Here is a 27814-nt window from a genome sequence, read left to right on the forward strand (position 1 = left end):
CTACTAACAATCGCCTCTGCGAAGAGTTTGCTGATTTGATGCAGAGTGAGTTTGAGATGAGCATGATGGGAGAGCTGAATTACTTCCTAGGGCTTCAAATCAAACAATCTGAAGGAGGCATCTTCATCAATCAAGCAAAATATATCAAGGAGATGCTCAAGAAGTTTGATATGGAGGGAAACAAGTCAATCAGCACCCCCATGAGCTCATCATGCAAGTTAGACCAAGATGAATCAGGTAAATCTGTAGATCAAAAACTTTATAGAGGTATGATAGGTTCTTTACTGTATCTTACTGCAAGTAGGCCTGATATTATGTTTAGTGTGTGCATGTGTGCTAGATATCAGGCTAATCCTAAAGAATCACACCTAGCTGCAGTTAAGAGAATCTTTAAATACTTAATTGGAACTAAGAACATAGGGCTGTGGTACTCTAAAGAATCTAGCCTAAACTTAATAGGGTACACAGATTCAGACTTCGCTGGATGTAAGCTTGATAGAAAAAGTACCAGCGGGTCTTGTCAATTTCTAGGAGAAAACCTAATCTCATGGTTTAGCAAGAAACAAAACTCGGTTGCATTATCCACTGCAGAAGCTGAATAAATCCTATGGATTAAACAACAATTAGAAGATTATGGCATTAAACAAGATAAAATTCCCATTAATTGTGATAACACAAGTGCCATAAATCTAACTAAAAATCCAATTCAACACTCAAGAACTAAACACATTGAGATAAGACATCACTTCATAAGAGATCATGTATTGAATGGTGATGTGTCACTCCAATTTGTGTGTACTGATAATCAATTAGCAGACATTTTTACAAAACCCCTAAGTGAAGAGAGGTTTAGTGTGCTTAGAAGGGGATTAGGAGTGATTGATCCATCCTAGTGGGAGTTTCCACTAGATTAATTGATTTTGATGATTAGAATGTGGTTAAAATAGAGTTTCTATTCAATGATCATCAAATCAGATCCCAATTAGGTGATTTTCCCTCATTTGGCACGGTTATAGCATGATTTTTAGGTGCGTGCCAAGGTTAGAGACGACTCGAGTAAGTTTCAGAGCCGGCTCCTAAGGGGGAGTCGACTCGCGCATTAGCGGGAGTCGACTCGCAAAGATGGCAGCTGAGGGGGAGTCGACTCGCACACTGTCGGGAGTCGACTCGAAGTCTATATGCGCTAACAGAGAGTCGACTCGCGCATATTCTGGAGTCTACTCGAGGTCGAGTCGAGTCGCGACTCAGGGGAGTCGACTCGCAGTCGGGATCCGACTTTTTAACCCTAGGTTTGTCGTTTCGCAAACACTTTTCCTCAAGCCGCCACTGTTCACAAAGCCCTAGAGCCGACTCCTAGGTCATCCCCGATCGTCTCCAAGCCCTTTTCCCGTCGATTCTTCGCCGGATATTGAGTTTCCGTCCGTTCCTAGGTCATTTCCGGTCCGTCCCGAGCTTCCTCTGTCGGTTCTTCACCGTCCTCTAGGTATTTTTCTTCCCGTTTAAGTCAAGATGCCTCGTAAGACCGTCGTTAGGAAGAGGTCCCGTCCCGAGGCCGGTCCCGAGCGACGCTCCAAGGCGCGGCACGATCCCGCGAGGCAACCACCTCCGGATCGTTCCCCGCCTAGGGTGGTTCTCGTTAGGCCGTTGGCCGGGAAGGCCGTCACCTCCGGGAGGTTTGTCGATTTCGACTATCTCTCCCGGGAGGGGTTCACCATAGGCGATAGGCTTAGAGCCCAGGGCCTAGAGTACTTCCTCACCTTGGACCTTCCCACCTATCCTGGCCTAGTTCAAGAGTTTTACAGTACCGTCCATCGGGGAGATGGAGGTATCGAGGGTACGGTAGTAGGTGTCCCGTTGCGTGTTACAGAGGACCTCATTGCCCATATCCTTCACCTTCCATTAGTAGGGGTGGCTCCCGCACACCCTGAGGATAGAGTTGCGGCCCTTACGGTCGTCTTAGGGCATCCACCTCAGTCCCCCCTAGATGAGGTATCTGCTAGCTCACTTCCTATTGAAGTAAGAATCCTTTTGAGCATTCTGTCCAGGTCCATCTTTCCTAAGACAGGGAGATTTGATTTTGTGAATGAGAGGGACTTAGCTATTATGTCTTATATCCTTCAGGACACCCCGATCAACTTCCCAAAGCTCATTTATATGTATATGTGTGAGCCCCTAGATAGACCTAGGCTCTCACTTCCATACGGGATGTTATTCACTCTTCTTTTTAGGCAGTACGAGATTCCCATTCCTGAGAGGGAACCCTCTCGTGCCTTGCGATGGACTGATCGCTTGTGTACGGGGACTATGCACAGGATGGGATTTCGGAAGAGAGAAGGGATCTGGGTTAGGAAGTCTACTCTCACTGCTCAGACCACCAGACCATCACCCAGTCCTGAGCCAGATTCAGACTACCCAGACCTTCCAGACCATCCAGACCTCCCATCCACTCCTCCTGCTCCTACCACCTTTGCCGGACCTTCCTCCTCAGCTACACCATCTATGGAGGTTTGGATTGATCCAGAGCAGCTCCGGGAGCTGCGGCAGGAGATCGTCCGAGATCTGAGGGACGAGCTGCTTCGGGAGCTCCGAGGTGCGGTGCCTGCTCCCACTCCTGCACCCGTATCTTCTCAGTTGGTCCCTTCCTTGACAGCCGTGACTGACATGACGGCTCATGTACGGGAAGAGATCTACAATATTCGGAGTTTGGTCCAGGCCCAGTTCCACAGCATGAGTGAGGTCACGAGCTCCACTCGACAGATGCGAGAGGAGATAGGTCGTGACATGCACACCACCACTGAGGGGGCCGAGCGCTTGTCGAATGTACTCATCGACAAGCTGGACGCACTTCAGACATCGGTGACTGGGCTTCAGGCGTCGGTGACAGAGCTCTCCACTACACATAGCAGAGCCACCACGTCTATCATCGCACAGCTTGGCCATGTGACAGATGCAGTCACCCTCCTCATGGAGCAGAGCCGATTGAGAGGAGGAGCCACATCCTCGAGAGGAGGAGCCACATCCTCCAGAGGAGGAGATGCATCCTCGAGAGGGGGAGCCTCATCCTCGAGGAGGCCATAGATGTTTTTGTGTTTTGTCTTGTTTTGCTTTACTTATTGTATTCTCAAATGTATTCACATTCATATCAATACAATGAGTAGACATTTTATCTTCAATTATGTGCCATTTGATGTGCCATTTGTTGATTGTGCCATTGATTGTGTGTGATTACCTCCTTTTTGGTATGATGACAAAAAGGGGGAGAAATATGTATAAAATATGGTAAAATATGTAAAAGGGGAGAAATATTAAAAAAAATATGTAAAAGAAATCAATGGAAATAAATATAACGATAAACTCTTAAAAACACACACAAATTTGTTCTAAGTGGTTTCGGTACCTCGAGGCTCATTATCTCTCTTTTGGGGCTCCTAATGGAGTAATCTCCAGAATCTATTCAAGGGATATTCGGAGATTAGCTGAATCCTACTCAAGAACAAATTGACAGATTTTTCCTCTAAAAAGATAAAATTCAGTTCAAAAACTTCAAAGCATTAAAAGGAAATTCAGAGAATCAAAACATAGTTGAATGCATATGTTGAGGGGGAGAATCTGAATTTTAATCAAGCTAAATCATTAATGACATATAAGCCAAACAATTGATTGCATAATATGAAGGCTTATATAATTCCAAATGAAAGGGGGAGCTTTAACTCCGAAATTTAATGTTTCACTCCTTTCAAACTTGGATAAATTAAATTATCAGACATTTGAATTCATTTATGGATTTTACTTCATTATTTTATGAGCAATTCATTTTACATATACTCAAAGTTTTGTCATCATCAAAAAGGGGGAGATTGTGGAGTGATTGATTAAAACCCCATTTGATTTTGATGAGCTCAAAGCAATTGAGTATATCTTGTGATTACTAATGAATTCAATTGAGTGTTTCAGTGAAAATCCTGTCCAAGTGTTTCTAGACTTGGTTCATAGTATTTTGGATAAGTTAAGAAGTCTGCATGAACCAATGTCTGAGACTCGAGTCGACTCCCGAGTATCACGAGTCAACTCCAAGCGTATCAAGTTCACTGGCACGAGCTCGAGTCGACTCCAGATTAGTACGAGTCGACTCCGACTGAGAACAGAAAGAAGAACAGAAAGCTTCATCTCAGAACCTGTCAACGAGTCGACTCCTGAAGTGCGCGAGTCGACTCCAATGTTCACCGAGTCGACTCTAGGGAAGTAAGAGTCGACTCCAAGCAGTCACAGGCAGAAAAGTCAGAGAGCAGTTTTCGGGTCTGAGATTCGAGTCGACTCCAGTGGAACGCGAGTCGACTCCGATGGTTGGCAGGTCGACTCCAAAGAAGGTAAGAGTCGACTCTCAGAGGAACACAAGGAAAAAGTCAGAGAACGATTTTCGGACTCTGAGATTCGAGTCGACTCCCGCAGTACACGAGTCGACTCCGAGACTGAGCGACCATCAACAGACAGAAGACCATGTTACTGCCTCTGAGATTCGAGTCGACTCACAGACAGCTCGAGTCGACTCCAAGACAAGCTTCACGTCAAAAGGCAGAAGACCAACTTTCGGAAACTGAGAGCCGAGTCGACTCCAAGGAGGTTCGAGTCGACTCCAAGACTGGATGAGCCAAACGATAGAGAATCGAGAGTTCGGGCTCTGAGATTCGAGTCGACTCCCAGGACAGTCGAGTCGATTCGAGTGGACAAAATTCAAATTTGGATCCACGGACTTCAGTGGATGAGCCGACTCCAAAAATTGCCAGGTCAACTCCAGAAGTTGGCGAGTCGACTCCAGATCAAGACGAGTCGACTCCCAGTCAAGACGGCAACTTTAATTCAAATTTGGAATAGTTGCCGAGTCGACTCCGGAAAAGCGTGAGTCGACTCCTGCTACAGCCGAGTCGACTCCTGATCGCGCGAGTCGACTCCAACCCACCAACGGTCATATTGTCAGGCTGCGCAGAGTATGCAGAACGGCCAGAAAAAGCAGAGTAACGGCTAGTTTCCGTGGGGGTTGGCTTAAATAGCCACAGAGGACTGTAGCAAGGTAGAGAACAGATATTCCACTCCAAGCATTCAAGTTTTCAAGCTCTCCAAGTGCTCTTAAACGAAAAAGGGGAGATCTGCATTTACTGCTCCAACAACTTCTTCCCAACAATCAAAGCTTCCTCCTCCTGCATTCAAGTCGACCACTCTTTCAAGAGGAGACCAGAGTTCCAGAAGCCATACCTCTTCACCAGCTTAAAAGCGTTTGAGGGCTTCTAACTCCTTTACGATTATATTGTCTTAAATCTGCTTTTTGAGAAGCTATTTTCTGTTTTCTTCTATCTCTTGTATCTACTTGATTCAATCAGGGGATTGAATCAAGGGGTTTAAGGTTGGTTGGTGAGCCAAGTTAAAACCAACGTGTGTAAGGGTTTGATTGTGAGCCCGGAAAAACAATCGGGGTTGGTTCTAGTCGGTGAGCCTGGGAAAACCGACCGAGTTCGTTGTGAGCTCGTAAAACAACAAGTTTGGTTGTGAGCTTGCAAAACAACCGGCTGTAATCCAAGGGGGTTATAGTGAAATTCCCAAGTGAGACTTGGGGAGTGGACGTAGGAGCAAAGGTTAGCTCCGAACCACTATAAAACTTTGTGTTTGTAATGCATTGTCTCTCATCCTCTTCCCCGCACATTACTCACAGCACTAGGCTTTAATTAAATAACTTGCTATAGTTTTTAATTAATCATCCACTAAGTTTTAATTAGCCAAATTATATTAAAAACCCAATTCACCCCCCCCTCTTGGGTTGTCTATCTGGGCAACATATTCATTGATAATGATCATCAATTTATGTTTTATATAATATTCCACGTCTATGATCATCAAATCATTCCTTAAGCTCTAAAGATTACCATTTTTCTCTTTTGGCACGGTTCTAACTGAGTTTTTGATCTGTGCCAGAGTTAGAGTCGACTTGCATGATTCTGAGAGTCGACTCGTGGGCGAGCCGACTCGCGAATTTTCAGGAGTCGACTCGAGGTCGGAAATCCGTCTTTTAACCCTAAACAAAATGACTTTTTTCAAATCTTTTTTTTCGGCCGCCACTGTTCCAAAATCCTCGAGTCGTCTCCCACGGTCGTCTCCACCTCCTCCTTTCATTTTTCTTCCTATTTCCCTTCCATTTCACGTTTCTCCCTCCTTGGGTAGGTCGGGATGCCTAGGAAAGCCATTGTATCTCGCCGGAAGAGACCTCTCGTAGCGAGCGGCGCCGAGAGACGATCCAAGGCGAGGAATGAACCCGTGAGACCACCACCTCCGGTTTCCTCTCCGCCTCGGTCGGTTTCCTCGCGTTCGTGCGCCGGGAGAGTTATCTCAACCGGGAGGAAAGTCGATTTTGACTTCCTCTCCCGTGAAGAGTTTACCTTAGGGCATCATCTTTGGGCTCAAGGTTTAGATTACTTTTGTTCCCTTGATCTTCCCACATACCCTGGGTTAGTCCGAAAATTTTATGGCACCGTCACATGGGGTGGCGGCGGTCTTCAAGGGAGGGTAGCCAATGTCCCTATCTGCATCTCGGATGACCTCATTGCCCGAGTCCTCCACCTCTTTCGTGAGGGTATCGCTCCCACTCACCTCTCTGATAGATCCAAGGCCCTTACGGCCATTCTAAGGAGAGTACCCCAGTCCCCCATTGAGGAGGTCTTCGCAAATTAGCTCTCCGCTGAGATACGCCTCCTACTTAGCATTATTTCTCGCATCCTTTTTCCTAAAACGGGTAGGTTTGATTTTATTTCTGAGAGAGACCTTGCTGTTATGTTCCACATATTACATGACGTCCCTCTCAACTTTCCTAAACTCATTTACAGTTATATTTGTGATCCTTTGGACAAACCTAGACTGAGTCTTCCTTATCGTATGCTTTTTTACTTTGATCTTTAGGGAGTTTGAGGTTCCTATCCCTAAAGGAGAACCCTCTCGTTCCCTTCGCTATACTGACCATATAGACGAGGGGACTCTCCACCGAATGAGATTCCACAAGGTTGAGGGTATTTGGGTTAGAAAAAATTATTCTGCCATACCATCTGACCCCACTGCTGCTCACTCTCCCACTTCAGACCATGATCCGGATACCTTCGCAGATTCCTCCACCTTCCCATCCACTGCTGGCCCTTCATCCACTGTGCCACCATCTCAGCAGCCCCTTGAGGTTAGGCTTAGTGGTGAGTAGCTCAGAGCTCTGAGGGATGATATCTTGAGAGAACTAAGGAGTACAACAAGTACACCCTCTACTGATCTGACCCCCTCCACTGTAGCGGTTTCAGTGATGATTGCTGAAGTAAAGAAGGAATTATCCAGTCTGAGAAGTCTTATTCAGGGTCAATACATGAGATTCTCAGATATTAAGGAAGACACAAAGCAGATGCAAGACTCAGTAAGATCAGAGCTGCTGAGGCTAAATGAAGGAGCTGAAAGAGTAGCAAATGCTGTCATAAATAAGCTTGACGCGAACATCGACAGTGTAAACCAGCTGACCCAAACCTACAATAGGACTACTTCAGAAATTATTCAGCAACTAAAAAATATCTCTGAGGGAGTTCGTTTGCTTATGGAGTGTCAGCGACGAAATTTGGGAGCTTCATCTTCTTCTAGATGTCCACCTCCCTAAACTTGTATTTTCTTGAAAATCATTTGAAGTCCTTTTGGACTTTCAATCATTGTACTCAATTTTGTAATACTTACAATGAATTGAAAAGTCTTGTCTTTATCTAAGAACTTGTGTATTTTGTTGTGTTTGTATGCTTTTTGTGTTTTGAGTACTATGTACTTTCTGAACATCTTTTATGTATTCAAGCTTACAGTGAATGAAAAGCATATCTTTTTGTCTCATTAACTATGCTTCTTGTATATTTTGACTCCTTGATACTTCACCTTTTTGCTACGATGACAAAAAAGGGAAAGAACATATGATATATTGTAAGTAAAGGGAATCACTAAACAAGAAAATTGTTAAGCAAAATGTGATTTGTTCTTAGTGGATTCGATATCTCGAGGTTCATTATTCCTCCTAAAGGAGTAATCTTCAGAGTCTATTCAAGGGATATTCGAAGATTAGTTGGATCATAGTTAAGAACAAATCGTCAGATTTTTCCTTCTATAATTTAGAACTTAAGTTCAAGTTTAAAACACTAAAAGTAATTCCAGAAAACTTGAATAAAGTTCAAACAAAATTGAATGCACATGTTGAGGGGGAGAATCTGAAATTCTAAGAAAGCAAACTCATTAAAGACATATAAGCCAAACAATTGATTGTATGATTTGAAGGCTTATATAATTCCAAATGAATGGGAGAGCTTTAATTTCAGAGTTTACTGATTCATACCTTTCAATTTTTGGATATACTAAATGACTAAACATTTGAATTCATTTCAAAACCTTACCTTGAACCATTCCTTGAATAAGTAATTCACTTTACAAATACTCAATGTTTTGTCATCATCAAAAAGGGGGAGATTGTGGAGTGATTGAGTATTCCCTAATTGATTTTGATGAGCTTAAAGCATTTGAGTATGTCTTATGTTATTCTAATGAATTTAATCTAGTGTTTCAGAAAAATCTTTATTAAATTCTGTCCAAGTGCCTTGAGCTTTGGTTCAGAGAATTTTGGTTAAGTATTGAACTCTATTTGAACCAAAGTCTGCATCACGAGTCGACTCCTGAACCTTGCGAGTCGACTCCGGCACACTTAAAGTTTCTGGCACAAACTCGAGTCGACTTCGGGACTCTCCGAGTCGACTCTGACTGAGAACAGACAGAAAGACAGAACGATGAATTTTAGACCCTATTAGCGAGTCGACTCCAAAAGGTTGCGAGTCGACTCCGATGCTTGGCGAGTCGACTCCAGATGGTCCCGAGTCGACTCCATAGAAAAACTGACAAAAAGATAGAACGTTAATTTTTGAGACCCTGTCAGCGAGCCAACTTGCGAAGACTTCGAGTCGTCTCCCACATCAGCCGAGTCGACTCCCAGTTTGTCCGAGTCGACTTCCAGAGGAAAGCAGTCTAAAAGGCAGAGATTCAGTTTCGAAGATCCTGTGAATGAGTCGACTCCAAGTGTTTCAGAGTCGACCCCCAAGTTAGCCGAGTCGACTCCAACAAGGCCCAAGTCGACTCCGAGGCAGATCAGTTCAAAAGACAGAGAATCAATTTTTCGGTCTCTGAGAACGAGACGTCTCCCGAAGATCTAGAGTCGCCTCTCAAGATAGCCGAGTCGACTCCTAGTCAACCCGAGTCGACTCGAGGAAGAAAAACAGAAAATTGGGTTTCTAGAATCCTGAGAACGAGCCGACCCCTAAGTGCCTGAGTCGTCTTCAGCTGTTGGCGAGTCGACTCCAGTTTGGTCCGAGTCGACCCCAGGACGAGGCATGCACTTTAATTCAAATCTGGCACAGTGGGTAGGGCTGGAAGTGGGCCGGGCCAGGTCGGGCCAAACCCCTACCCAAGCCCGGCCCGAATTTTTTTTTCGGGCTTCGGGCCGGGCCGGGGCCCGAAAAATTTTTAAGGAACAAGGCCCGAGCCCGGCCCGAGCCCATTTGGGCCGGCCCAGTTGGGCCCTAACCGGCCAGCTCGTTTGGGCCAGCCCGATCCCGAGCCCGGCCCGATCCCGAGCCCGGCCAGCCCGTTTGGGTCATAGCATATCCTCCTTTGTGTTTTCTGGCTTTTTCTGATGTTTCATTCTCACCTGCTTCCTTATATTACTAACAGCATTTTTTGTTTGAAGCAGCAATCATGCACGACATGCAAACAAGTTCATGCTATTCTTGAACAAAGAGAACTTAAAATATCCTCTCTTGTTTCATTAGAAAAGTGAGCAACTGATTGGCTTTGTGATTATTATACTTTAATTAAAAGCAGATATCCCAGAGAGTCCAGATAAGCAAATATGTAGGCAATGATAAGAAGTAACATCTGTCAGTCAAAGTGAACCATCTGACTTCCAATACTTGTTAGATTTAGACAAACCTATTGGTAGCAACATATGGAGATACATATTGATGCCAACTTCTACCTTAAACAGAGAGACAGAAGCACAATAAAGCATAGAAGATGAACCTTATTCAACAAAAATATTGCATATGCTGCTCTTGTAGAATCTTGGCCTTCCAGAAAGAGTGGAAATTCTGTAGGCTTTACATTCATGCCCATAAGAATTGGATTTGCTGACAAATCTGATGATATAGACTCAACTGAAGGAGCATAGTCATGAATATATGAACGTGAGCCTCCCAAGCGCAAAGGATATCGTAGAGGAACATCAAGGTACGATGCAATAAGCAATACAGCCTGCAAAGCAAGGAAGAAAATAAATAACAAGCCGACCCTGATATCTCTACCTGCTTACCATAATAGCTCTACAAAGTGAGACTCTTGAGCATGACGTGTTTTGCTACACAGCTACATGCAAAATTTCAAAATCACATGAACTTTAATACAACTTGAACTCAAATTTAAGAGAGATGAGCAGAAGACAAATGCATATTCAGTTGTCAGGCCATGTCAGCTACGTAAATTTTTCAAAAAGAAAAGAAAACGAAAACTTATATGTGCAACATAACCAAGAACAGTTGCAGAGCTCTGAACCTCCTTCTTGCCACTGAAAAAGCTAATCTGTTTTAATGGGCGTGCAGGTAGTTGCAGACCTAAAATTGTTAAAGGCGACAGTTGTGGAGGTTTAGATACATTTGGAGAGCGTGATGAAATAGAATCTCCTGAGAAATATTTGTTTCATCTCAGTATACACTCCAGAAACCAAGAAAGAGCAATAATATGAAAGATATTAAAAATGAAACATTGATCAATAACAATTATTGGGACATAACATTGTGGCAACCCATTGTGCCAATAGAAAATGGTTTCCTTATTGGACATTCTAAAATCACTTGAAGACCAAACCTGCCACCCAATTTTCTGCTCTCCTGGAACTACAGCTGGTTCCATGGTTCATCATAAAGTCACTGAAGCAACCCAGCAATGGATAATAGTGCACTTACCTTTAAAGAACCACAAAGAAACAGTAGATATACGGATCAAAATTCAGCTTTATAATGTCATTCCCCTGAGTGGTTCCATATGCTGCTCTTGTAAACATACAAGCAAAAATGTCGACAAGCAAACAACCTATTCAACTTAAATCAAATATAAGATGGACCAAGTAGGCAATCAGACAGATCATTAACAAAATAGCATCTGATGGTTTGAAGATAACTTGCAAAAAAATTCATTCCATGCAACCAACTGCAACGATACAACTGAAACCAAACAAAAGGATTCCATCAAAAACAGGAGGATAAAAAAAATCATCGGCCTGAAGTCGTTGTTCCCTGCACAATAATATATTCATCATATCCATGTAATAGAGAAACCCCCTGAAGTCAGCTTCAAGCCTGCAGTTCAAAAACATACAACTCTCATAAAATTTTGCAACAAATAACCATGATCCACATGAAAATACTCCATCAACAAACATACTTCATACTTGATACTTTAGGTATGAACTAGATCTGATGAGGGTATCGTCATTCAGTTCTCCCAAATTGCCCACTCCAGGAGTCCAGGGTGTCGTCATCTACATTCAACGTTACAGAACTCGAGCAATTTGCAACTGTTAACACACAAATCAATCATAAATGTTTAAATTATAAGTACAATAAGCAAATAAAAAAAATTAGATAAATTTAAAAGATTTATATACCTTCATCATATTGTTCACGAAGCCAATCTTGGGTACACACTAAGGCTTCTACGGTAGAAGGACTCAAAGAGCTTCGATACTGATCCACAACTCTACCACCAGTGCTGAATGCTGACTCAGATGAAACAGTGGAGACTGGAATAGCTAGAACATCTCGAGCCATTCTTGATAGTATAGGATAGACTGCTGCATTGCTCTTCCACCAAGCCAAGATGTCAAACTCTTTATTCTCCAAATCAGGAAGTACATCATCATCCAAATAACTATCCAACTCGGATCTCTTAGGGCGTTTTGAAGAACTCTGACTTCTAAATTGAGCAAAGTCCATACCAAATTTTTTTTTGGAAGAAACTAAACTTATATCACCTTGTCCACCAAAATTAGATGTTCGCTCACTTGAACTCATAGAGGGATGCATTCTTGTTGCATCTACATACTCATTATACAATTGAAAAAGACAAGCACAAATATCATCAATCTTTTTCTTGCACTCCTCCAACTCAAATGCCTTTTGATAACAAAATTCTACAAATATCAACTTTGATCTGGGATCCAAAATAGAAGCAATTACCAACAAATTATTGCAATGAGACCAATATTTGTTAAACTTCTTTAGCATCTCATTTGTTAATCGCTTCACTGTTTCATCAGTATCGATACTTTCATTCATCAACAAAGCCCTAATTCCCCAAACTTCTTTTAGGTATAAATTGGATGTGGGATACTTACAACCAGAAAATACTTTAGTGGCATCAAGAAAGGCTTCTAAAAATTTAAGAATTATAGAAGCCTTTTTTCATTCATCATTGGTGGGGCATACACATGAATGCTTAGTTGCATATCTAATAAGAGCATCTTTATAACCAAGTGCATCATGCAACATTTCATAAGTAGAATTCCATCTTGTAGGAACATCCAAAGTGAGTCCTTTTCTAGCAGGAAGTCTCATATGCTGTACAATTTCATTAAATGCTTGCATTCGAGATGGGGATGCAGAGACATATCTAACAATTTCTCTTATATATTCAATAGCTTCATGAATGATTTTCATTCCATCCTGAACCATAATATTTAATATATGTGCACAACATCTAATATGACTGTACTCCCCACTAAACAACATTGAAGCACAAAAGTGATCTCGGAGCCTTCTCATTACAGCATCATTTGTGCTGCAATTATCCAAAGTAATAGCACATATTTTATAATCCAATTTCCATTCAACAAGACATTTTTTTACAGCATCTTCAATTGCAAAGCTGGTGTGAGGGTATGGAAGTTTCTTGAAACTAATAATCTTCTTATGCAGAGTAAAGTCAGAATCAATATAATGTGCTGTGAAAGAAATGTAACCGATTTTCTGATTTGATGTCCAAATATCAGTAGTGAAACTAACTCGAGAACGTAGGTTCTTGAATACATCATGCAATTTTTTCCTCTCTTCTTGATACAAAGCTATACAATCATGTTTTACAGTCTTACGACCCATAATTTTGAATAATGGCTGAAGAGATCTCATAAAATCCAGAAAAACAGTGTGCTCAACAATACGAAATGGAAGCTCAGCACATATGATAAATTTTGCAAGAATTTTTCTACTCTCTTCTTGATTGAATTTGAAACACTTTATCGGATCTTTTGAACTTGGTAGTAAGAGCAACTGATTAGTCGAATTCTTTTGATACCTCTTGCAAACATTTTCAAGATGGCGTTTTAGATGACTCGTTCCTCCTTTAGTGCTCCCACTTAAAACTTTTTTACAATATTTGCACTTAGCTATTGACCCTTCAGAATTTTTTTCCTCGATTAAGTGATTCCATACCCAAGATCTTTTTCTAGAAGAATTGTCACAAATATTTTCAGCAGTATCTTCATTTCTATCATCCTCATTCCTTAAATCTTCAACAGTCTCATTTTCACCCACTTTAGAATGAGACATTAGTAAAAATAATCTGCCCAAATAACAAAATAAATATCACAAATTTAACCTATAGCATCAGATATGTACGAAAATTTAAAACTCTTGTTATTGACAAAGTTGGAGATCAACTATTGTAATCTAGCCACAATTGCAACTATTGTAACAAAGAATCTTAGATTAAATAACTAAGAAACACATACTTCAAATTTTTGTACAGATATGAGTATATGACTCTCATTAGCATTTTCTACAAGAAAGTACACAGACAGAATGACAGATCGGAGCATCCTACAATGGTAAGTATCATTCTATAATGTCTTCTTAGTGAACTCATAGATAACCAAGAAAAAAATCTACAATGTATATAATGTTATCTCAAGAGGTGGATATGACATCAAGGAGATAACACAGCATATAATACATAAGTCAACATCAAGTCCTCCATAATTTTCTGCATTAATTTTCTACAATATATCATCAATCCTAGAATATCTCATTACATGTCACACTCAATCAAATGCATTGGCACAACATATAATACATAATTTTCATTTGCCCTGGCCAATCAAATGTTTTCCTTAATACAGTTACTATCAAGTAAATGAAAAATTCATCGGTGGAAAAAGGTAAGTAAGAGCACATCAAGAAAAAGAAACATTTTGCCAAAAATATGAAGGAAAACTACACTTCTCAAGAAAAAAAAGGACATGCTTAAGGAAGCATGATGAGTGACATTAAGACAGCCAACTACTATTATAACAATAAAAGCTTCAATCTAGAAAATGGTGAAGAAACAAATCATTGAGAATGAACACTATTGCCTAGTGAACCACAGCCACAAAATCCTGCACAATGTGGGCTTCAAAATGAGCTCAAATAAGTTTACAACAATTAGGCATAATAGAATTATAGAAGCCTGGAAATGAAAGCCGAAAAATTGGTAACTTTTATACTGCATGCAAACTAAGGATACAATAATGTACAAAGTGCCAGTCTGCCAGATGGACCAACCTTCTTCCTCTCATTATAAACTTTCGTCCAATAAAATTAGGCATAAATCACGAAAGATAGATCAATAAAAATGGCACCACAGAAAAGTCACAGAAGCCAAGTTAAAGAACAAATCAACATAAACCATATGCCATTTCAGAAAAAATTCTGAGTTTAACGGATCAAACAGCCCAAACAAGAGCAACTGAAAGATAAGGGGGAAAATGTACATTTGTATTCCAGATCTTGATCCTAGAATCAAAACAAGAGCTTTCCCACAGGCCACAGCACTCCTCTCCAAATCAATAAGAGCCGGGTAAGACTGTAAGAGGGTAAGAGGGAGAGAGAGAAGAGAGAAAGATAGAGAGAGAGTGGGGGTGGGGAGGAGAACAGCAAAATCGGAAGTAGGGAGCCTAACCTGAGAGCCGACGACGACGAGCCGACGACGACGAGCCGACGACGACGAGCGGAGAAACCCTAGCACAGTAGCACTCGAAAACCACCACCGACGAGCCTCCCCCGCTCTCGTCTCGCCTCTGCACTCGACGAGCCGATGACGACGAGCCGCCGCCGACGACGATGACGAGCCGACACCGAACCGTAGCCGACGACGACGACGATGACGACGGTCTCCTCCGGCTCCGGGCTGGCCCTCTGCAAATCCCCAAATCGGCAATGGCAAGCAAATAGGGAAATCGCGATTCGGCTACAAAATAGGGCTAACAGGTTACAGGCTAACCTATTTACCGCCGCTCGCTTCGGGCTTGGTTCGGGCTGGCACTGGGCTCGGGCTTGGTCCGGGCCCGGGCCGGGCCAATGGGAAACCCGAGCCCGGCCCGATAAAAATTTGGGTTTAAGTTCCCAGCCCGAGCCCGGCCCGATACAAATTTGGGTTCAATTTTCTAGCCCATAGCCCGGCCCGCGGGCGGCCCGACCCGATGGGCTTCGGGCCGGCCCGAGCCCACTTCCAGCCCTAACAGTGGGCGAGTCGTCTCCAGTAAAGCGCGAGTCGACTCCAGTAACAGATGAGTCGACTCCAGATTGCGTGAGTCGACTCCGATCCCAACGGATACATTGTCAGATTGTGCAGACGGATCAGAACGGCTCCAAATCACTCTCTAATGGCTATTTTTCGAAAGGAATCACTTAAATAGCTAGAGTGAACAGTAGTAGACAATAAGAGAGTTGTTCCATTTGAGCATTAAAGGTTTTCAACCACCAAGAGCTTCAGTAGAGTGAATCCAAGCAAAATAGGGAAGAAGTGCATTGAACTCAAACCAAAAAAGATTCCTTCGCATTCAAAGCTCTACCTACTGTTTTACATCCTTCAGCTCATTCAAGAGGAGACTCAGAAATCGAGAAGCCCCCACTTCCTCATCTCAAATCTGTTTGAGGGCTTCTAACTCAATCTTGTTTATATTGTTTCATATTTGCTTTTTAGAAGCTTTCCTTGTGAACTTTAAATTCTTGTTCTTTGTACTTGATTCAATCAGGGGATTGAATCGAGGGTTGTAAGGTTTGTTGGTGAGCCAAAGATAAAACGAACGGTATAAGGTTGTGGTTGGTGAACCGGGGGAAAACCAACTGAGTTTGATTGTGAACCCGGAAAACCAATCGGATGGTTCTAGTCGGTGAGCCTGTCAAAACCGACCTAGTTCGTTGTGACCTCGCAAAAACAAGTTAGGTTATGAGCTTGCAAAACAACCGGCTGTAATCCTAGAGATTATAGTGAACTCCCAAGTGCGGTTTGGGGAGTGGATGTAGGAGCAAGAGTTGGCTTCGAACCAATATAAACCTTTATGTGTTTGTATTGGACCTTGTCTCTTTCTCTCTCTTCACTCATTGCATCTAGTGATCTAACTAATTCACTTGCAATAGATTTAGTTAATCACTCACCTTATTTTTAATTAGTCAATAATTAATTAAAATCCAATTCACCCCCCTCTTAGGTTGTCTCCTTAGGCAACAACCTCTAATGTGTGTGACCCCATAGGTTCTATTCTGTCTGGTAGTGAGATATATTACGATCTCTATCATAATATCATTGAAATCTCCTTTCAATGGGTTGGAACAATTCCAACTCAACTCACCAGGGATCATCGACCATCAAGATGGTCCCTGTGAGTCTCACCATCCATCAGTGACACCTAGCAGCATATAGTGGCTACCCAGCAGAATGGAATGATGAACCTTTAGGTGCAGTTATCGTATGATACAGTCCTTCTATTGTGGATCCCTACAGATCGGAGGTCATGGATAATTCGTCAAACCCCGTCGTCTGTCATATGTCTAGATTTATTCGACTTAAGTTCGAGAGTGAAAAACTTTTTCTCCACTGTATGTATTGCCCTGGCCAAGGTCTTAGGAACTCAATCTTATAAATCACATAGGATCACCTCTTATCTATCAAGGTCGATAGATTCCTTGTAGTTGCATACCCTACTCCTACAGTGAACTTACTGCCGCCAATCTACACTACAAGGACCTATATGACTAGAAATCATGTAAATGTGTAGTCAAACTACAATAACCTCACTGTGAGTAGCCGAAGCACCGCAGGTTAAAGGATTAGTCACACTATTGCAACATCAAGCAAGTCAGTGACGAGTGGATAGACATCCAAGTGACTTCTTATCTTGGTCACGCTCAGTACCCTTATTCTCTAACAAGCATCTGCACTATCACTTCAGTGTCTCTACACTGTGGACTCGAGTCTCGTCCATCCATAAGAAAAGCGATCTGTGTACTGATCAGATTGATCACCGTCCTCGTGATGACCCATGGACTCTTAAGCTCATGGACCCTTAAGAGCTGCTTGTGAGCCGCGATGGAAAAGAAACACGTGGGAGCAAACCAGAGTCTTCTCCATCCTTGGTTCAACGCCATGCCGTGCCACCATCCGGACTCCGTTCGGCTTGCCGTTTGGACCGGAATGTTTGGTTTTGCACTGGCTACATTCCGGTTCATTTAGATTTTCGAAATCTAGCACGTTTTCATAGATTCACTAGTTTTTTCCACCGTTTGTTTTTGAAACAAATGTTATGAAATTCATTCATGAATGAATTCTTTAATGCTCGGCCAATAACGTCTCTTAACTCCTCTCAGCGTTGGCCTATTTGTAGGCCACCGTATCCTCTTGAAGAAAAAATGAGGAAGAGAATTTTCTTGAGAAGAAATTATCAGACAGAGAGGGAGGTTTGATTCTATGAAGAAGAAGAGAGAGAGGAAGGAGTCCTTTCTCTCTGGTGGTTTGGAGTTCGGTCCAAACCGGTGTCCTCTCCTCCCTTCCATTCCCTTTGTGATCAGGATCAAGAGACGGGCGTCTGTTCTCAGGCATGCTCTGAAGAAACGGAAGAAAAGAAACCGAAGAAAGAAAGAAAGAGAGGAAAGAAAGAAACAGAAAAGGGAAGGTCCTTTTTTCTGGATTTCCTTTCTTCCAAAGGTCCTTTTTCAAAAGATTGTTTTGCACGAGTAAAGACATCATCCAACCTTCTTGCGAAGCTTGACGTGCGTGCGAAGTAGAGGGCTTGCAGTTCCAGGCCTCGCAGAGCTACCTTCAGTGATCCAGATCTAGATGCAGATCCAGATCCAGATTACCTCGACCAGCTTCCGCTGCGGGCTTGAGGTAATTTTACATAAAAGTTAAATTTAATATTTATAATTGTTATAAATAAAATAAATAAAAAATTTTAAAACTGATTTTCATGCCTGGCGTTTGATTTTATTGGACAACTCGGGATATTTTCCCTTCAACTGGTATCAGAGCCAGGTTGGCTGATGGAATTGGCCTATAACATCTAGAATTATACATGATTTAATTTTTAAATTTAGATTAGATCTAGATTTAATGATAAAATATCAATCTTGTGCTGAATTATAAGGTTGTCCTGCTATAAGGTTAACCTCTTATAGTGAAAAGGTTGTCCTAGCATAAGATTGAGATTAATTTGTATCATAAAATAAATAGTTTATTTTTGTGAAATTATGCATAATTGATGTTTATGAAATTTTAGTTTTAAATTTATTATGACCACAAAATTTAAATATAAATTGTTTATATTTGGAATAAATTGACACCTTGAATTCATGATCATAATACATTTAATTAAGAATTAAATGTTGAATTTAAAATTTAAAATTTGGATTTCAAATAAAGATTTAAAATTCAAAATTTGAAATTCGAATTAAAATTTAAATTTGAACATGAGATTTGGGGCATGGGTTAGTACAATCAGATTAGTTGACTAGGTTAGACCTAATCATGAAATCAAATTGAAATGGACTAACTTAAAAAACATGATTTAATCTAATCAATAGTTGAATTAGACTAAATCAAGGTTTCTAAAATGATCAAACTCAATAGTTGTAGTTTATCATATCCAAACGTTTCAATTGGATCTGATTGTGGCTCAGTGGTCGAGCCCGAGTTCCCAAGGATAACCTAAATCAACTTGACAAACCAATTGGTGTCTAAGGTAAGTCGGCATTTGATCATGGTTTTTATTTGGGGCTACCTTTTACCTGGCCAACATAGTTGGTGTCTAGGAAAGAGGTTAATGGCGTAACCCTCCCATGATCTCTCTTACCTGGCCAATTTGGTCGATCATGTTTTGATTAAGGTACCTTGAGACTTGGCACTCACCCATGCCATTAAGAAAAATCAGTGTGACTGATTTAGGTGTCTAATAGACCAATAAGAGCTAGTCCTCTGTATGATTTGGTGAAGTCAGTGGGAGGATTTAGAATTATCGATCAGTGTTACATATCAATTAAAATCCTCTAAATTATTAGATCCTTAAAATGATAAAATTACATAGATAACTAGATCATAGCCTCCCATTAAGGTGAATGATAATGGGTCCAATATTACAGTTGAACATGCAGGACGCTTTCCGTCTGGTGTTCCTCTGAATACTGGAATTATCCTTCATTAAATGATAGCTTTTTGAGCTATCTAATTATGATTAGGTTGGCCGAGCCTTCCTCGGGCCTGATCATACATTAGGTAGTGTCATCGAGTTAGTTCATTAATGGTTGGACCTAACCAGGATTTTCAGTGGAGGCCTCCGCCTACTGATTACCACCTGGGGCAAAATTGATTACTAGAAATTGTTTAATAAAACAATTGGTAATGTACCTACTCTTAGATGCACATGGGTTGGCCGAGCCTTCCTCGGGCCCGTATGCAGTCTATGCGGTACCCACTAGGGAATTAAAGTAATTCCTCGAATTAAAGATAGAGGCTATTAATTCGATTAAAATAGTGGAAGAAAACTTTAGTCTAAAGTTCAAGTCTTTAGGATTAAATAAATCATATACTAATTAGTTGGGTTTTTCTTTATTTTTTAGATATGGCTAACTCATTGTCCCTCCGAACACTATTAGACAATAATAAGCTTAATGGACCTAACTTCGATAGCTGGTATCAAAAGTTGAAAATATTATTAGAGCATGAGCGGATCCTGTATATGATATCGGATCCTGCACCTGAGGAACCTGCAGCCAATGCACCACGTGCAATCAGAGATGCTTATCAGAAGTGGCTCAATGATCGCACTACAGTGCGCTGCATCATGAGGGCCCTGATGAATGACGAGTTTAGTCATAAATTTGAGGAAGCGCAGCCAGTGGAAATCCTTCAAATGTTGAAGGAGTCTTTCGGCACACCTGATGATGTCGAACGACATAAGACCTCCTGCGCTATATTCAATGCTCGCATGAGGGAATGGGCATCGGTCACCGATCATGTATTGTACATGGTCGAACAAATCGATCGCCTGAGTAAACTTGGCTTTCCTTTGCACGAGCAATTGGATAAGGACGCCATTTTGAACTCACTTCCCAAGTCCTACCTGAGCTTCCTTATCATTATAGAATGACTAAACTTGAAGTATCCTATCATGGTTTGCTAGGTTTATTGCAAACCTATGAGAAGGATCACCAACTCAAAAAGGAGTCGGTGAATGTGGTAGGTGGGACTTCTGCAGGACTTTCTTCCTTTAAGAAAGAAAAGAAGAAGAAGGTGCAGAAAGCTCGTGCTGGGTCTCTAAGCCTAGCCAGACTAAGAAGCGTAAAGCCGATAAGAGCAAGGCAGAGTGCTTCTTTTGTAAGAAGATGGGGTCATTGGAAGCGGAACTGTTCGGCTTACATAGCGTCCGTTGATTCAAACAGACCTATGAAGAAAAAGCAGCAAACAGTTGCTGCACAAGGTAATTATATGATAACACCTTGTAATTTTTCTATTTATGATTCTACTGCTTGGGTATTGGATACCGAAAGTCCAATTAATATTTACAATTCGTTGCAGGGACTTCAAGTTAGTAGAAAATTCAAGAATGGCGAAAGATTCCTGAACGTTGGAGATGGAAGATCAATTCCAGTCCTAGCTTTAGGAGTCATTGAGCTTGTTTTTGAATCTAGAGTAGTCATATTAGATGATTGTCATTATTGTCCAGCATTTTTGATGAATGTCATTTCTGTAGGCCTTTTGGCCAAAAGTGGTTATTGTTTATCAATAAATTTTTTTTTAATGATATTATTCTGAATGGTATTAAAATTTTTCATGGACAATTGAAACATGAAATTTATACTCTATCACTGCCTGTGAATGTAATGTACACTTCTAATAAACGCCCTAAGTTAGATAATGTTAATGAAGCCTATTTGTGGCATTGCCGGCTAGGTCACATAAATAAAAACAGGATAAACAGGTTAGCCCAATAGGGCATTTTGGAAATCAATGATTGTGAATCATTGCCAACTTGTGAATCCTGTCTTTTGGATAAGATGACCAAGTCACCTTTTTCTTGAAAGGGTGAACGAGCCAGCGATGTTCTTGGCCTCATACATACTGATGTATGTGGACCTATGAACGTAAGTGCCAAAGGTGGTTATGCCTACTTCATAACCTTCACAGATGACCTATCCAGGTATGAGTATGTCTATCTGATTAAGCATAAGTCGGAATCATTTGAAATGTTCAAACGATTTCGTAATGAAGTAGAAAAACAGACTGGAAAGAGTATTAAAAAACAGACTGGAAAGAGTATTAAGATCCTTCGGTCAGACCGAGGAGGAGAATACCTTTCTGGTGATTTCTTGACTTATCTAGAGGAGAATGGAATTCTCTCACAATGGACCTCTCCAAGAACACCTCAGCACAATAGTGTATCCGAAAGGAGGAATCGAACTCTGTTAGACATGGTTTGATCCATGATGGGGTTTACTAGTCTGCCTGTATCTTTTTGGGGTTATGCTTTAGAGTCTGCATGTATAATACTAAATAAGGTTCCAAGTAAGTCTATTGAGAAGACTCCATATGAGATATGGACTGGGCGTAAGCCGACACTTTCATACCTTAGGGTTTGGGGATGTCCGGCTTATGTTAAACATTCTCAAACTAACAAACTTAGTCCTAGGTCCGATAAGTGTTATTTTGTAGGGTACCCTAAGGAAACTAGGGGTTATTATTTCTACCTTCCTAATGAACAAAAGGTGTTCGTAGGGCTTAAGGCAACCTTTTTGGAAAAGAAATTCCTTAGTGAAGGAATTGTTGCCTCTAAGGTTGAACTTAGTGAAGTTCAGCAGGTGGAAGATTTAACACAATCTACTGAACCCACAGAACCAGATTCGATTAGATCAAACCCGGAGCCCAATGTAGAAGCACCATTAAGGCGATCAGGTAGAGTACCGCGTCAAGTGGACAGATTCTACGGTTTCTTGGTCCAAGACGCAGATCCTATTGAGCTCGATGAGAATAATGAGGATCCGATCACCTATATGGATGCTATGCAGAGGTCCGACTCTGAGTTATGGCTTAACGCCATGAGATCCGAAATGGAATCCATGGAAATCAATAGTGTATGGACACTAGTTGATCCATCCGAAGGGATAAAACCCATAGGGTGCAAATGGATCTTCAAAAGAAAGAGAGGCGCAGATGGAAAGGTGGAGACCTATAAAGCCCGTCTGGTTGCTAAGGGGTATCGTCAACGTTATGGTATCGACTATGACGAGATTTTTTTCCCTGTGGCAATGCTAAAATCTATTCGGATCATGCTTGCTATAGCAGCATATATGGATTATGAAATCTGGCAAATGGATGTTAAAACAGCTTTTCTAAATGGAGAGCTAGAAGAAGAGGTGTATATGATACAACCTAAGGGTTTCACATCCACAGACGAGTCCAAAGTATGCAAGCTATAAAAGTCCATTTATGGACTTAAGCAAGCTTCTCGAAGTTGGAACATACGTTTCGATAAGACTATCAAAACGTATGGCTTCTTTAAGAACGAAGAAGAACCTTGTGTCTATAAGTGGGCTAACGGTTCAGTGATCACATTTCTTGTCTTGTATGTGGATAACATTCTCCTAATTGGGAATGACATCCCTGCATTACAAAATGTGAAACTCTGGCTGTCATCACAGTTCTCCATGAAGGATCTGGGAGAAGCATCCTACATCCTAGGGATGAAGATCTATAGAGATAGATCTAAGAGGTTGCTTGGATTGTCCCAATCCACGTACATTGATACTATGTTGAAGCAGTTCAACATGGAGAATTCCAAGAAGGGCTATTTTCCGATAGGCCAAGGAATTTCTCTCTCTAAGAAAGATTGTTCGACAACTTCCAAAGAGAGAGAGAGAGCGTATGAGTAGAATCCCATATGCTTCAGCAGTGGGATCCATCATGTACGCCATGACATGTACGAGACCGGATGTTGCTTACTCACTAGCAGTAGCAAGTAGGTATCAGTCTGATCCGGGTGAGAACCATTGAAAGGTGGTGAAAACCATCATTAAGTATTTGAGAAATACTAAGGACCAATGGTTAATCTATGGAGAATCTGACTTAAAACTTGAGGGGTTTACAGACTCTAGTTTTCAGTCAGACCATGATGACAGTAAGAGTATGTCAGGATTTGTGTTTACCCTGAATGGAGGAGCAGTCTGTTGGAAAAGTTTCAAACAGCATTCAATAGCCGATTCTGTATGCGAAGCAGAATATGTTGCTGCATCATATGCCGCAAAGGAAGCTATTTGGATCAAGAAGTTCGTAAATCAACTTGGTGTTGCTCCCTCAATCAACGGTCCAGTTCTTTTGTATTGTGACAATACTGGAGCCACTGCACAAGCAAAGGAGCCAAAGTCTCACCACAGGACCAAGCACATTCTGCATCGCTACCACCTAGTACGAGAGATCGTGGAACAAGGTGACGTCAATCTTCAGAAGATCGATGGAAAGGAGAACCTAGCTGACCCATTCACTAAAACCCTTTCTGTAAAGGAGTTCGATTATCACAAATCGAAGATGGGTATAAGATACTGTACAAATTGGCTTTAGTCCAAGTGGGAGTTGTTGGGAATTGTGTCCCAAAGTCAATATTTTAATTGTAAAAAATTGGATTATATATATGTTTTATTAAAATGAATAAAAATTTATTCTGGCATTTTTTCTAATCATCACAAGTGATACATCTTCAAATTGAACTCCTGTATATTGTGATGAAGTCCTTAGGACTAATTTAGTGGATAAAGGAGGTTTTATCATTTAGTCCTTAAACCAATTCGCGATCAAATGATGAGTTGTCAATTGGACGATAGCTATGTCAAGTACAGGTCGTTGTGTGCCATTTAGTTGGTTGTCTTCTTAAACCAAGAAGTATGGAGACACTGTATGGCATACAGATGAGATGTAGGAGTACATCGTCACTGAACAGTGACTCTGTTGCCCAGAGATGGTCACCCAAGAGGGGGGTGAATTGGGTGTTTTAAAAGTTTTTGACTATTTAAAACAAAATGCTCAAGTGTGTGTGCAAAGATAAAACTAAAGTAGCAAACAGTCAATCGCAAAACACACAAAGGTTTATAGTGGTTCGGAGCTTCCACTGCTCCTACATCCACTCCCCAAACACCTTTGGGAATTTCCACTATAATCAGCGATTACAGTACGGTAGTTTTGCGAGTTCACTACCCAACTCGTTGTTTTACACCGGGCTAACAACGAACCCTATAACCCCCAATTTCACCTAGGCTTGGGACGCCTTTCCCTTGTTCCAAGTCCCTTGACTGGAACAAGCACAATAAACAAAGGTTTTACAAAAGATTTGAAAGCTCTTAATAAGCAAATATGACAATGAGAAATAATGAAAAACCCGGAAGAACCCTTTTGCCGTTGGAAGCGTGGGAAATGATGGTTCTTCCGATGTGGATCGCGTTGGCTTGAGTATGAGCTTTGAATGCCGAGCGGGAGAGAGTAGTTGAGCACGAAATCAGTTGGGAAGCTTGAAAGCACTTGATTTCTTCACTTGAATGCACTAACTCCCTTGAACCTCTTTCTCTTGCTTCTCTCTTGAATGATCTTGTGTTGGGTTGGTGAGAAGATGTTGGAAGGCACTTAAGAGCTCCCTTTTATAGCCCAAAAAGCAAATATAGCCGTTAGACATAAAGTTAAAAAAGTTTGAAATTCAAACAAACCTGCAAAAGTGTGTCAGTCGCGTCCCAGGCGCTCCGGAGATGTCTCCGCTTCAACGCGAGACGTCTCGGCTTTATGAATTTACTTTTGACGATGTTGGGAGTCGACTCGGTGCTTTACGGGGACGACTCTGAGGATGAACGGTTTGAATCCTTGTTTTTCTATTTTTCTGAGAGAGTCGCCTCGGCACTTTACGGGGACGTCTCGGCTTGTTTGCGCTTTTTGCATGGGGACGACTCCGCTGCCTCGGGGACGACTCCGCTGTTATATCTCCGAAAAATAAGTCTTTTGGAATTCTCTGAGAGAGTCGACTCCGCTACTTCGGGGACGTCTCCGCAGTTCTATCAATGAACAACATGTCCTCTGGAATACCCTGAGAGAGTCGACTCCGCGCTCTCTGGGGACGACTCGGGAAGACTGCTTTTTACTCGCGGGGATGACTTCGCGTCCTGTGGAGACGACTCGCGCGCATCCCTTGAAATCGGCCTTTCTGCCGCCTCTGAGAGAGTCGACTCCGCAGTGTCGGGAGTCGACTCCGACCCTGCGAGACGCCTCGCCAGGTGCCGGGGACGTCTCCAAACGTGCCAGTTCTTCCTGTTTGTGCCAGAGACGTCTCTGGGACTAACCGGAGACGTCTCCAAACGTGCCAGTTCTTCCTGTTTGTGCCAGAGACGTCTCTGAGACTAACCGGAGACGTCTCGGCTGTCCCTGATCTGTTTTCTTTAACTCAAAAATTCTTCAATAAATTCATAAAAATTATGAGAACTTGCCTAGACATTTCTTAACAATATTCTTAATTAATCACCTGAAATCCTCAGTAAATTGTTAAGATAAATGGAATTATACTCTAGTGTTTTGTATTCATCAAAATCCATTAGGGGGTCAACAATCTCCCCCTTTTTGATGATGACAAAATACTGAGTATATGCAAAATTCGAAATTTAAACATATACACAGTATTTGATCAAATGTACAAGTATAATGTTTTGATTAGAGCTAGATACAGTATGCATGATTCAAAATAGTCAACTTTCAGTTCTATCCTTATGCATATGATTGATTTTAATAGCTCTTGAGCAATTTTAGCATATCAACTGAATTTGAATCAAGTTAAAATGAAATATTGATGCCAAAGATAATTGAAGGCTGAATACTTTTTGACTCCCCCTTTCTTTTTCAGAAGGACAATTATCTTAAAGCCAATATTCCTCAATTTTATCTTTTCTAATTCATCTTTTAAGTATGAATTTTGTATTTTGCATTCCATAGATTGGTTCTAGGTTTTTCTACTCCCCCTTTTTGTCATCAACGATGAAGGGGACAAATTATCCTTAGATACTTAAAATACAATCCCTAGTGAAATTCAGCATATTACCATGAACCACTTAAGGATATTCAAGTTATGCTCCCTCTGTCCAAGTTATTTTTATTAATGAATTCAGCATACATTTCACTCCCCCTTTGTTTTGGAATTCATTTCAGATTTTTTTTAAAAGTAGTTGTGCTCCCCCTGTTTCATATGCATTGATAAGTTGTGTCAAATTTGAACACTTAAGGTATGTTATGAGATTTTTATGGCACAACACAGATTTACATACACAAGGTTTGATTTCAAGAATTAGAAACATACACAAGGTTTCAAAAGGAATTGTATGTCATTCATATATCATTGTAAACATTTGAAGTCATTACAAGGTTAAAATGGAAATCATTACAAGTATTGATTCCTAATACAAAAGAAGTTTCAAAATGAGCCTGGGGTTTTACAAAGAGATGAACCCTAGATGTCTACAAAGTGTCCCTCATCGACGACGTTGCTCATAAGCCCTAGCAGCTGCATCTATAAATGCATTAATTGAGTCCAGTAGAGTTTTGAACTGCTCTCCTTGAGATTGATGGAAGGCTGCCACTAGTGCTTCAAATTCAATGCTTGCCCTTTCAATTCTTCCTCTAAGTTGGGCAACCATAGTGCCCACATTGCCTCCAGGGCTTGTCAATTCTTGAAGGCTTTTTGATATGCTCTTCAAGTCATCCTGTAGCTCAATTGATCTGAAGGATTGGGTGGCACTCACATGAACTAGTTCTGTCGCTGTAGCTTCTATCTGAGCTCTAATTTCCTTCAACTCTTGTAGAAGCCCTTCATGTGAGGTTCTGATGGGGGCCAACTCAGCAGAAATCATCGATCTCATCTCCTCCCTTATCTGCTGGCATATTACAGAAGCTAAAGTGCGCATCTGTTCTTCTGATAGGGAGAAGGGCCCACTGACTGGAGGAGGAGGTGGCATAGAGGTGGAAGGTCCAGCTGAGCTGGAAGGTACATCAGGGAAGCCCATATGGCTATATGGAGGAGAGTGGTGGTCAGGCTCCTGATGTGGGATCTCAGGCTCTAGGGTTTGAGATTTTCTTTTTGATACCTTAACCCAAGATCCATCTACCTTGTGAAACTCCATTCTACGCATAGTGCTTTCATTATAGTAGTCGGTGTTTCTCAAGGGTTTTTCAGGTTCATTTTCTGGAATGGGAACTTTGAAATGTTTGAATACTAGGGTAAAGATCATCCCATAAGGTATGCTAAACCTAGAATACCTATGACATATAGAAATGTAGTTCAACATAAGTCTAGGAAGGTTTAGGGGAATCCCTAGTAAGATGTGGTGCATGATAACTAAGTCTCGCT

At 41.4% G+C, this 27814-nt stretch overlaps 1 protein-coding gene across 2 annotated transcripts; it reads right to left on the minus strand.

Annotated features, from left to right (window-relative positions):
• Positions 1 to 10395: 10395 nt before the first annotated feature.
• On the minus strand, positions 10396 to 12102 carry LOC148700000 (zinc finger BED domain-containing protein RICESLEEPER 2-like). Of its 2 annotated transcripts, none has more exons than XM_089927299.1 (3): positions 11753 to 12102; positions 11537 to 11662; positions 10396 to 11444 (listed from the first exon to the last, which is right to left on the minus strand). In XM_089927299.1, exons 1-2 carry the CDS (start codon positions 12078 to 12080, stop codon positions 11577 to 11579), a joined length of 414 nt encoding a protein of 137 aa, XP_089783425.1. In that variant the 5' UTR covers positions 12081 to 12102; the 3' UTR covers positions 10396 to 11444; positions 11537 to 11576. The 2 variants fall into 2 exon arrangements, with proteins under 2 accessions (XP_089783425.1, XP_089783424.1); XM_089927298.1 differs by having other exon boundaries at positions 11530 to 11662.
• Positions 12103 to 27814: the final 15712 nt, after the last annotated feature.

Source organism: Phoenix dactylifera, chromosome 14 (assembly GCF_051530095.1).
Source record: "Phoenix dactylifera cultivar Ajwa chromosome 14, Ajwa_hap1_PhDact_Kaust_v1.1, whole genome shotgun sequence".
Lineage (NCBI taxonomy): Eukaryota > Viridiplantae > Streptophyta > Magnoliopsida > Arecales > Arecaceae > Phoenix > Phoenix dactylifera.